Consider the following 12,122-nt stretch of genomic DNA (forward strand, 5'->3'; position numbering starts at 1 on the left):
CCTGTCCCTAACCCAAGAATAAGGTGATACTCAGTAGAATAAAGAGGCAGAAAACCTGAAAGGGATAAAACCCCCACCTTTTAACAAAATATGAAATTAGTCCATTGTAACTGTTGCCACATGCAGGTGCTGCAGCTGAGAACTAACCAAGTATAAATGGAGTCGGCTGTTTATATTATTATACAGTTTTATTATTATTATTAATTCCAAGACTTGCTGGAGTTTTGAAAAAATAGTTTTTTATTCTTTGGGGACTTACAACAGTCTTTAAACATTAAAGAACTGGATGAAACTTACATGGAGATACAACTGACCTGTTCATGGAACTCCTGAAGATTTTTGCCCTTTTTGCTGAAGCATCTGGCTTTTGCTCCCTCAAGCGAGTGAGTCGTGTCTAGTCCTGAAGACCAGTTTCCATGTACCTATCAAAATTCCTAAGACTTTATCTAGAGGGTCATTCATTAACTCTGGTCCTTCACAGTAGCAACAGGTCTGGATCTTAAGCACATATCTTAAGGGGGTTAGTCTGGATGTAGAGAACCAGGCAACAGAAACTGTTGGACCATTCTTTTAGGTTGCTGTAGTGGTAGGTGTAGGACCCTTTAAGCACAGGGTACATGCATTCCGTAGGCCAGGGAGAGCTGGCTACCCTTGACTTACATGAACAAATAGCTCATTGGGGAACTATCCAGTTGATGCAAATAGCTTTTAAATTTGATTACTTCACGTTAAGTTTCAAAATTTCTTATAAATCCTTTATGGAGTTGTATATTTTGCATATTGAGGGGAGACAGGCTGCTTGTCTCTGTGTGTTTTTTGCGGGGAGGTCATGTGTGTGGAGAAGCAAATTCAAGATTGCAAAGACATTTCATATTTTTTGTAACTCACTACCTGCCAAGTGCTAGTAACTGTGAAGTGAAATTAAAATGATCCATGAATTTCATGTTTACCAAGGAAAACTTGTGATGTCCTTCCGGGGACATTGAATGCTCCTAGAATAGCACCACTGACTCTGCAAGTGCTACAGCTCTCAGCTTCTTCCTTTGGGGATGCTTATCCATGGGCTAAAATGTAGAGGGCTACTGCAGTCTGAGCCACTGTGTGAACTCATGATTAGTGTGAAAGAAGAATAAAGTTACAGATTGCTGGAAGGAAAGTGGAATGGAAAGCCCTTGAGATGAAGACTTTCAAAAGGGCAGATTAATGGGGTGAGGGAGGCTGCCGTCAGTAGTTCACGTAGTGACTAAAGGTGAAGAAGACTGGGGGTAATTGCTCTCAAAATTCAAACTGTGGGGCACATTTTTACCTCTGTAATGTACCAGAAAATGAGAGGGTGAGTTCCCCACAACTGCATTTGAGAGCAGTGTTGCATATTAGACAAAACAAACCTGGTCAGGATAAGCAGGTGAGACTACCTATCGCCACATTAGCTGTTACGTAGACTATAGAGATAACAACTCAACAATTTTTCATTTGGGGAGGCAATTCCATTCTTCTATGCATACATATTTGTGAAATTTGGAACAGGTGTTTTACAGTGTTCAATACCTTTTAACAGAGGAAGAGACAAATATATGAATCAAACCTGATAAGCAACGGCTTGCAACTTGAAGCAACGAGATCGGTGAGTGCTCTTCTCTGTGAACAGCTGTGTCTGAGAGCTAAGCTGCTCCTGTGGGAATAAGGAAACTGAATATATATGAATTTACTGTAACATTTCTCTCCTCTCAGGAGAAAAAGGCCCACCTTTTTTTCTGTCTCTAGCGTCTCTGTGGTCTGATGCAAAATCTTTTAAATTTTGTGTCTGTTCCTTCCTCTGCAAAATGAATGATGGGAAGCTGGGAGACTGAATGGGTCATGTTTGCTCAGCACTTGTGAGATAAATATTACTGGCTATACTATGAGGAGAGGTTATTCCCCTACTCTGGCTGTGTAGGATGCGTGGGAAGCCAGTGGGTGCCAAGGGCCGAGCACCCCTGCCAGAAGAGCAGCACAGGGCTCCAGCACATGACCCTGCTCCTCGCAAGGCTTGGCGCTATGCAAGTGGTTGTAACTCTCATGCTTTGTATATTTTGGGCCGTGATGTCACCTGCAGGCAGTTCAAGATTGCTGTTGTAATGCACACCAGCTGCCAGAGCTCCTGTCTCTTGCAGGGAGGGTTAGAGCCCCTCAGAGCCCCTTTCCTTCCTGTCCTGCAGGGCTGCAGCCATCCGTCCGGGTCTCTCCGTCCAGGACAATCACTTTCAGTCTGTATTTGCTGTTTGGTAATCTATACTGAGCTCCAGAAAAGGTCACTTTGCCCCTTCCTCCCAGATTAGACTCAGAATCCACGGCATCATGGTATTTACTTGATTTCTTCAGTGAGAGCTCCTGCTGCACATGCAGGGATGCAGTCTGGCTCTTCACATTCGTAAGAAAGCAAACCGCTTGCTGGAAGTCTGACATGGCCCCCTTGCTTGCTTACATGTTGCAGTTTTCAATAGTTCTTCCACGATCATGACAGAAAAACCTTTGAAACTGGATTTCCCCAGGCTAGGTCATCTGACTGATGTTCCTGAGCCAACACACTGCATAATGTCATTTCATGTGGCTGAGGCTCACTAATGCAGGGCATCAATAGAAAGTCTACAGGTGGTGTGTATACAGGAGAGGAGAGTGGCTGTCAGGGTTCCCACTGCATACAGGTGCTGGTTTGGGCATGTAACTGGGAGCAAATGTGCCCCGTGCTGTTTTTCATAGCAGTCTCAGCCGATTTCCCTTTCCTTCTCCCCATTCTCCCAATGAAGTTGGGAATTCATGTTTCCCAGGAGCACCCGTGGGTGCCTAACCTGCTTCCATCAAGTCACATCACCCTGGGGTTGTACTTGAGCTGCTGGGGAGCCACTGACAGCTCCAAAGCCACGGCTTCCCTGCCAGGCTACAGGTACAAACACTGCTAATGAACCCATACGGGGGAAGCGTTGTTAAACTTAAATTGCTTTGTAAAATACTTTGCAGAGGTGTAAACACTAAGCGTTAAGGGAAGATTTAGGTGTCTTTTTTATATACCTTTATATACCAGAGTGTTTCCACCTCATGTCAGTGCTTTTACAGAAGCTAATGATATTTTTGCTAAGATGGACAATGAATGCGAGTTTGAGTAGGTCATTTGTGACCTGTAAAGAGAAAGAAAATTCTGGATAGTTTAAGAAGTGTTATGAAAAGTCCTTTTCTTTCATTTTCTTACACAGATATTTTTAATATTCTTTCATTTCAGGTTTTGGATGAAAAACTCATTTTTGTGAAAGTGCATGCACCTTGGGAAGTGCTATGCACGTATGCCGAGGTTATGCACATCAAATTGCCTCTGCAACCCAATGACCTGAAGACCCGAAACTCAGCTTTCAACTGGTTTAGTCGACTCTTCAGAGTGGATGAAAATATCATCAAACCTGAGCAGGAGTTTTTCACTGCCCCTTTTCAAAAGGAACGTTTGTCCAACTTTTATATTCAAGACAAAGACACATTTTTCAATCCTGCAACCAGAAGCCGAATTGTAAGTTCATGGAGTATCTCTAGCATTTAATCTTTAAAAAAAGATTCTTTTAATCCCATCAGTGCAATTATCTTCATGAAAGTATCCTGAAAAATTAGAAATATTCAGAATGCAGTAGTCCCGTGTCATTTATGAAACAGCCTGGACAATCCAGAAGGAAAACATTCCTTGCATATGTCTCATTTCTGTTCCACCTAAATTTAGAGGAGGAATTCGAATATTTCATATACCCTGTGCAATTACTTTTGTCTGCATTGCTTACCCCCTCCTAACTTGATTATATACTGAGACAGGTATGGCTGTGTATGATTACTTTCAGATTTGCAAGAGGCACAACAAATTTTTATGAATTTCAGGTTCATTTTATCCTGTCCCGTGTTGAATATGCAACCAAAAACAAGGTGAAAAAGTTTGGCATTAACAGACTACTGGACACTGGAATCTACAAAGCAGCATTTCCCCTCCATGACGTAAGTCCAGTGCTTGTAACTAAAATGTATTTGGAAATAGGGCTCTGAACTATGTCTGTGGGGTTTGTACCTAAAGATACAAGCACTATTGAGTGCCTTACTCCTTGACTGGTTATTATATCCACATAGTAGAACAGGACACTTCAGCTAAAGGGTTTTTCTTCCAAAGCACTGTTGGTTAAAAATATAGCTCCATAACTGAAAAACAATATCTTCCATTTAGGAGGCATTAAACTTATATTCTTTGGGAGGCGTAGTTCAGCAAAGTGCCTGGCCTGAGCGATAGTTCCCGTGACGCACTGTATCATCAGTTCTAAATCAATTGTAACTTTGCCCCTTTTTCTAGCATTCAGGTTTTCATCATGAAATTTCCTATCAAATATCAGCATTATTAATAAAGATGTAGACTACAAATCTCATCTTAGGATGCATGACAGTCTCACACAGTGAGAAACATTCCCACAGTTTCCAAACATTGCAACATACATGCAGGGAAACTCGGGTTTCTGCAGGAAGGCTCTGTCCAACCAGACCAACGCCTCACCGGTGATGCCAGTGTCATGCAAGCAGAAGCTTAACCAGGCTGAATTTCACCTTGCAATAATAAGAAATCCAGCTTTTATAGCTACACTTCTGAAGCTTTTTAAATTACAGCATTTAAAGAAGGAAGTTATACTGAAAAATGTTTTGTATACAAAGGCTAGCAATAACACAGGAAAAGAAAATTAAGGAGAAAAAAATCAGATTTCAGAATATTTGATTAAAGAAAAACTCCATGTGAGGCTGCAAATGGCATACAGTAAGCAAAGACTGAGGGCTGATTTTCTGCATTATATCTATTATACACCCCCACCCCTCCTCCCCATCAGAGCCACCATTCTGTGTCTGAGGTGTGTTCTGTTGAGAAGACGCTGAGAACATCGGAGGTCAGGAATGATAACTGCTTCAGCCGTTTGAACTCGGCTTAAAATATTCAGGAGGCCTCCAAGGCTTTCAAGGAAATCTTTAAGACAGAATCAAGACAAATCATGTTTCTTGTAAGTAACCCAAAGCTTTACAGGATAGAATTAGTATAATTCGTGACTATCCGTTTTTAAGGTTTCCTTTTAAAGATTTAAAACCTGCCTTGCAGGCTACTTCTATCTTGGCACGGGGAATTTGGGCTCAGTATGACTAGTAGTTAATGACTGTCTTTTTATACAATTAAAATTATGTATCACAGCTACTCTGAAAAGCAAAAGTAGCCTATAGATTTCTACAAATGTCACTTGTCTTGTTGCATCACAGATATAGAACAGAGAATTCCCTCAAATAAAATAGGCTTTATTGAAATAGTTTTTCAAATTACCTTGTAAAACCCACAAGGATTATCTCCATGTGAACTCTCTTTTAAATTTAAAACAGAGACTTGAAGCCCTGGATTTATCACTCAGACTTTCCAGCCTTCAGTCCAGCACAATATTATTTTGAAGCAAAGCATGTTAGCCTGTTAAAGCTACTTAAAATCCATTTTAATTTGGTCCTGTTCTCTAATTAGAATGGATCCTTTTGCTATTTTCTATTCCTAAGTGCCAAGATGATGACATGTGCTCTGATTTAAGTTCATGATGAGTCTCTGTTATTTTCAGCTCACATATGTAAAGCATTTGCTTTAGCATTCAGTGCCATTCTGACAACCTTCTATCCTGAATCCTGGTGCAGTCCCAGAGCTGCCTTCCTGCTCCTTTTCCTGGCTGGCAGTTGGACTGGGCTAAAAGACTATTCCAGGCTTTGGCTACATGGCATAGGATCTGTGGAGATGGGAGCTGATTTGTGCTGGTTAGATTAACAGTATATTCTTCTCATGCCTTTTCTGTTTTGCAGTCTAGTTTTAGGCACCTGTCAACTGATCCCAACTGCCCAAGTGAACGGTATCTTCTCTACAGGGAATGGGCTCATCCTAAGAACATTTTCAAGCTGCAGCCCCTGGATTTCATCAGGTTGGTGTGACTGGGGCTGGACTAATGCAGATGGAACTAGGAATTTACGTAACAGGCCTGGCTTGAGGGGTTCAAAGAGACAGCTCAGTTCTGAGGGCAGATACGTACATCTATATCAGCTCATGCATGGGAGCATACTTTGAGTTTGGTTTCATGATAAGCCAGTTAATTAAAAAGCAACCACTTCAATTACTTTTTTTCCCCCAAGGCATGGTATTTCTCTTTTTTTCCTTTTTTCTGCCGTCTTCCTATCCTTTTGTAAAAGCATAAAAGTGGTGATAGAGATACCTGGCTGCAATACTTCTGCAATCCCCATGTTCAAACCAGAGGAATATGACAATAAGAGTTGACACAAGGTGTATGAAATGAAGAGCCATTTGAAACAGAAATGTGAATTTACTTGCATTTCAGAAAAACCCTTTCTCCTCCACAGGAAATATTATGGAGAGAAAATTGGAATCTACTTTGCTTGGCTGGGCTTTTACACTAATATGCTGATCGTGGCTGCAGTTGTAGGAGTTGGCTGTTTTCTGTATGGATGCCTGACAAAGGACAACTGCACATGGAGGTACCTGATCAGGCCTATGTTGATGTCACATGCAATTTTGATCAGTCCCCTGCAAAAGGGACCATGCAGGGTTTGCAAGACACTGCATAAGAAAAGAGAAAAAAATGAAAGGGCCTGAGAACAACAGTGGGTGTGGATTTGAAGTAAAGGCATAAAATTGAGATAACAAGAATAAAGGGTGTCCATGGACCACTGCAGTGATAGACATCCAAAAGTTTGTTATTTCATTGTTTTATTTATATTTTGCACTAGGTTCACCACACCTACTGTAGAAACACGAAGAAAAGAGTGGCGATCAGAAGTCGATACAAATTGCCATAACACATTATTTTCACTGTGGTAATCCTTAAAGGATTTATCCAAAGACCTTGATAAAACCCCCAAAATTTCTTTCCTCTACTTTGAGAGAAGAATAGAGGAAGAGCAACAGCACAGGGGGATTCAGCTGCCCAGGATATGTTGGGAGGCAAGGGATAGCCATGTCACAGATTCCCTCATCAGAAAATGACAAAATTCAACCATGGCACCATGACCCAGGAAAAAACACCTGGGTCATTGTGCCAAATCAACCACAGGCCATCACACTGTGTACCTGCTTCTGGAATTGTGTTTATCTTTAAAAGTGATGAAGGGCTGTTCCAGACCTCCACTCCAGTGACCAATTTATACCCATTTAGCCTTATGCCAGTATTTTCATTTAGTTAAATAGTTCAGCTCCCTCCCTGGTGTTCACCCCACTGATATATTTATAGAAGGCAATTACATCCATCACCTTTCAGCCAGCACCATAGTAGGGTTGTATGTACTAGTTAGAACACAACTCTTTTGCCGTCCCTTAGGAGACAGATCTGTCATTCCTTGAATCACCCTAGCAGCCCCCCTTTGCATGTTTTTGAATCTGATCCTCTTTAGACGACCACAGGGACTAGGTAGCCCTTTTGGTCCTGCAGCTATTCCTTGCTCTTTTAGTCAGTGTTCCTCTTCCTTCTCCTCTAGGACTTGCTGTAACAGCACGTGTGAGCATGCGAGTGTGGGTTTCCTATTGAAGAACATGGGATCTTTGAAGAGTTGTTTTGTTTTTAATGTGAACAATTTTGAGAATTACCACCATGTACAAGGGATAGAAATTATTTTCCTTTTGTGTCATCGGTTTTTGAGATGAGGACTAGGAATGGAAATGGGGATGTGTTGCTGGGGTGGGTGGGGGCAGATTCTTGAGAGCACATCACTGGTAAATTATCTCTCAATTCCCTGAGATTATTGCAGTGGCCTCGTGCAAAAAAGGACTGAAGAATTTAGTGTTGGTGAGTGACTGACTAGTTTTGTTTTTAGCCAAGAAGTATGTGATCCCAACATAGGAGGTAATATCTTAATGTGCCCTCAGTGTGATAAAGTATGTACCTACTGGAACCTCAGCATCACCTGTGAATCATCCAAGGTAACTACATTTACAGCTTACAGACATGCTATTGAACTGTAGTTCCACTTCCTCTAGTACTACGTATAAAACCGTTGTTGTTCCTCCACTAATACCCTGCAGAATTGCTGAAACTGTGCAAATAGTTGGTCCTTTTGATACAGTGACTGAACTTTGAAAAGTAAAACCAACAACATTAATCGCTTCAGTCTGATCCAAGATTTAAAAGATTGGGCTTTTTTTATTTCCCGTAGCCTCCAAATTTTCAATACAGGACTAAAGTGGTTTTTTAGTTGAAAATGAAACCATTTAATTTCACTTGGGGGTACTTCTTCCTTTTTTGGGGGGGAAAAAATACTCAGTTACTGAAGTCTTGATTCAGTTGCTCTGAATCAATTTTGCTAAGGAAATATTTAAAATATATTTTGATATTCTGAATTCTGTCCCCTCCGTCCCCAAAGAAGTTATCTGGATCTGTGCCTTGAATTTGACCCCTGTTGTCAAGGAGGAGATGGGTACAAGGAGAAGCTGATGATGGCCATGCCAGAAGCTGTGACACAGCCGTGTCCTGTTAACAACGACACAGCCAGACTCTTGCTCTGAGTTCCTGTCTAGAGGAACCTCGCTTTCTTTCTCCATTGCCTTGTCTCAGTAGGCTAACGTTAGCCTTTTGTAATTCCTTTCCATAGATCTAGTCACTCCCAAAACTGCAATTTTCCAGCTATTCATCAAAATATTTTACCCAGCTTTAATGTGTTGCTCCAGCACACTTAAAGGGTAAAAATAATAAGAATACAGGGGAAAGGCTCTGATGGAAAGGAAAGGCAAATTGTGACCACAGAGGTATCTCATCGGAATGTGTTTTTACTAACTAGCTTGATTTGTTGTCATCCTGCTCATGAGAACCAGATGTGTCCATTGCCTTTTTGTAGCTGTATTAAAAATTCATAACTCTATACCGAGTTCCCAGACCAGAAGCATTGTTTTTCCTCTTCTGATGCAACAGATGGAAGGAAGTTTGATAGCAATGCATTTTACTGTCCTCTCGCTGCATATTTGGCTTGTATTTTGGATTCTGGGCTTTGCATTTAATTTCCTTAATTTACTGGAGGGTAGTGTACATTGACAGAAATTGAGGAAACACTGTCAATAAAGATTGTTTATTAAACTACATAAAAGCTAAAAATCAACATGTTCAGTAAGCAGCTTCTGTTGTGGGTCAGTGTAGAAATAAAAAAATGGTTGGTTATATTTTAAGCATTTTTTTTGCTTTTTTTTTTTTTTCAGAAACTCTGTATATTTGATAGCTTTGGAACACTGGTCTTTGCAGTATTTATGGGAATATGGGGTAAGTCGATTTCAACAACTGTGGTTTGTCATCTAATTTTGGCCAAGTCCCCAGCATCAGCCAAGAAAACATAGATAAATTTGCAATGACTTCATTTTCTAGCACTCAGGAATTCACTAGTAGGTAGTTCCATAGAAGACATGTACATTCACAGGGACTCTTTTTTAGCATCATAAGAAAACAAAAAATTGCAGAACTTAAAGGTGGCCTTCGGTGTCTGTTTTGTTTTGTTTGACTTGGAGAAAAATCTCAAAGAAGTGGTAAGAGCTGTCTCGTGTTCATCCAGCAGGAGCGAGCCACATGCTGAAATATATCTGGCAGAGGAGCTGGTTTTCTTCCAGAGGGTTTTGGGAGGTTCCTGTGCCTATTAACAGCTGCATGACTGTGCAAGGCAATTGAAAAATAGTAATTTTTTCTATTTCCCAGGATTTTTTTCCTCCTGACTTTATTTAAGAAACTGATCGTAAAAAGTGTAGTAGTTACAAGCACTATATTTATCTTTTAGCAGAGAAAATGTATCTTAAACCAGGATGTTTCCCATGGGTGAAACCACTTTGTGGTGTGTTCAAAGGGTTAGGCAGGGTTTATTTTCCCAGAAATGATTTCATTTGTTCATACTAGCAACTTTGTTAACTGGCTTTTATTGCAGTCTTATCCAGGAATTACCAAAATAACGTTACATCAGTATACAGGACACTATAGATAAAATAACCCATGTAACAAACTCATGTAACATTTTAAATTCAAATGTAGGCTGACAGGAATACATAATCTGCTTTCTTTGTAAAACGCATTGTATTCTTGTTTTCCTGTGATGACCTAAAGTGCTTTAAAATAGCTACTGCTTTAAAGAAATACAAGATGAAACATAACATTTCAAAGAGATTTGTTTTAAATATATATGCTAAAATCAAAATACTAGCAGAAACTTCTCTAAATAAAAGAAAATGAAAAAGTTTGTTACTAATGTAATCTTCTCCTGCCATCTGAATAGTTAATTTATTTGTAATTTGCTTTTTAATTAAAATTGTGTTTCCTGTTTTGAAGAATGGTTCCAGGAATAATAATTACAAAGTTAAGCTGCATGGTTATAGTGATGGCTGCAAGTTCTATTAGTATTCTTGTCATAAGTCCACTATATAAAGAGGTGAATTATATTACAGGAATTCAGTCAAAATTGTAATGAATCCAAATGACCCATGGTCCTGGTGCAGTTCCAGCTGTAATTTTCATCTTGCTTTAATACTTTTGTAGACCTCCTGGTCCAAAACAATTAAAATAATACTAGATTTTTAGATATATTATTGCATCATTATCATCAATACACTTTTAATAATTGCATTTTTTATAGTGTATTCCCTTCAAAGGTCTTAAAACACTATAAAACCAGGGAATTTGGCCTCTATACATTAATGCTCTGGACCAACACTTCTGCCACATCTCCCATGATGGTGTGACTAAATTGGCAAAGGTCACAAACAAGAGGCAGCTTCCACTTCACTGGATCATCTCCCTTAACAAGATCAGTTAAACAAACAAATGTTCTCCAATAGAGGCATTTCTTTTCAGTCCATGGTGACACAGCTTCAGAGGCAGAGTGCCTGGGCCATACTGACTAGCAGTGTTGAGGGACACACAAAAGGGTACACCAATTACCAATGCAAGGTGGAACTAGTACTTGGATCTCCTGATTCTGAAACATTATTTGTTTCCACTGTTAAAAAACACTAGTTCAAAACAAAAGAAAAATGTCAAATCCAGCAGCAGCTCCTTCTCTGCTCTGAAAGATGCAGCTCGGCTGCTGCTTTATTTTAGCTAGCAGGTTTTCTTTGTATTTGGACTGAGAGCTGTCCCCATGTTACGTGCCTTTCTTTTGCTGTTAACATGGAGGCTGTCACAGAAGGAGGCCTTGCACCTCTGGACTCCCCAGCAGCAGCTGGATTTGCAGCTGGAGCAAATCAGTATAGCCTGTAGCTTCCCGTGGTTGGGGCTGGGCAGCAGTTAGAGGTTTCTGTAAGACTGGTCTTGCTCCGCTGGAGAAGGCAGGTGTGATGCTCTGGCCCACTGCTTTGGAATGGCCTTTGTGCTTCTAAGCTCAAAGTAGCAAAGGCTTTGTGAAAGAGGCTCCTGAATAATCGAGGAAGGAGGGTTTCCTGGGGCTTTGCCTGTGTCAGATGCCAAGGTCATCTCACAGCCCAGCCCACGGCGTTTTCTGGGTTTTAAGTGCTTCAGTCTGGGGTTTGTTGACCACACCTGATTTTGGAAATAACCTTGTAACTGCATGCCATTGATGTTTGATCATTCAGGATGAGGGGGCCAAACTAATAAAAAAACCACTTTTAGGGTTAATTACTCCCAGACAATTGTAGTAATGAGTGCAGTGATGAGATACTAACTCCTCCTGGAGGCAGCGCTGCAGAGCCACAGCACTCATTTAATCTGAGGATGCTCCCCCCAGTGCTTCCCGTTGTAGGAGCACAGTCCAAGGAAACTGCTGGCCCAGCGCAGGGAGTTTCTAAGCTCCGTGCCATGCAAATAAACTGCAGCTCCTTCAGATTCGTGCTAGCAGGGGAAGAAAGACAGCTGTGTTTAAGCAGCTTTACCTGAACCATTACTGGTTCTTGTACTCTGCAAACTGATAATGTGTCCATACAGTTGCAGACTGAAGGAACACAAGCTTTTTCCCTGTGGCAATTTTTGGCAGACTGAGTTTTTCTTTCCCAGAAGTCATGCACTCTCCAACATTTTGTCTTCACTTATCCAACCAACTTGCTTTCTTATGCATCCCATGATAAACTTTTCCCA

The 12,122-nt window shown here is 40.7% G+C and overlaps 1 protein-coding gene across 1 annotated transcript in view; it reads left to right on the forward strand.

Moving 5' to 3' along the window:
- The window catches only part of ANO6 (anoctamin 6), a 79,050-nt gene that overhangs the window by 44,563 nt on the left and 22,365 nt on the right, over nucleotides 1–12,122 (forward strand). Inside the window, exons 4-10 of the mRNA XM_055712460.1 lie at nucleotides 1,559–1,624; nucleotides 3,257–3,535; nucleotides 3,892–4,005; nucleotides 5,869–5,984; nucleotides 6,418–6,552; nucleotides 7,885–7,990; nucleotides 9,257–9,317. Coding sequence (XP_055568435.1) covers nucleotides 1,559–1,624; nucleotides 3,257–3,535; nucleotides 3,892–4,005; nucleotides 5,869–5,984; nucleotides 6,418–6,552; nucleotides 7,885–7,990; nucleotides 9,257–9,317 — 877 coding nt within the window. The remainder of the gene's footprint in view (nucleotides 1–1,558; nucleotides 1,625–3,256; nucleotides 3,536–3,891; nucleotides 4,006–5,868; nucleotides 5,985–6,417; nucleotides 6,553–7,884; nucleotides 7,991–9,256; nucleotides 9,318–12,122) is intronic.

The sequence above is a fragment of the Falco cherrug genome, chromosome 5 (assembly GCF_023634085.1).
Source record: "Falco cherrug isolate bFalChe1 chromosome 5, bFalChe1.pri, whole genome shotgun sequence".
Lineage (NCBI taxonomy): Eukaryota > Metazoa > Chordata > Aves > Falconiformes > Falconidae > Falco > Falco cherrug.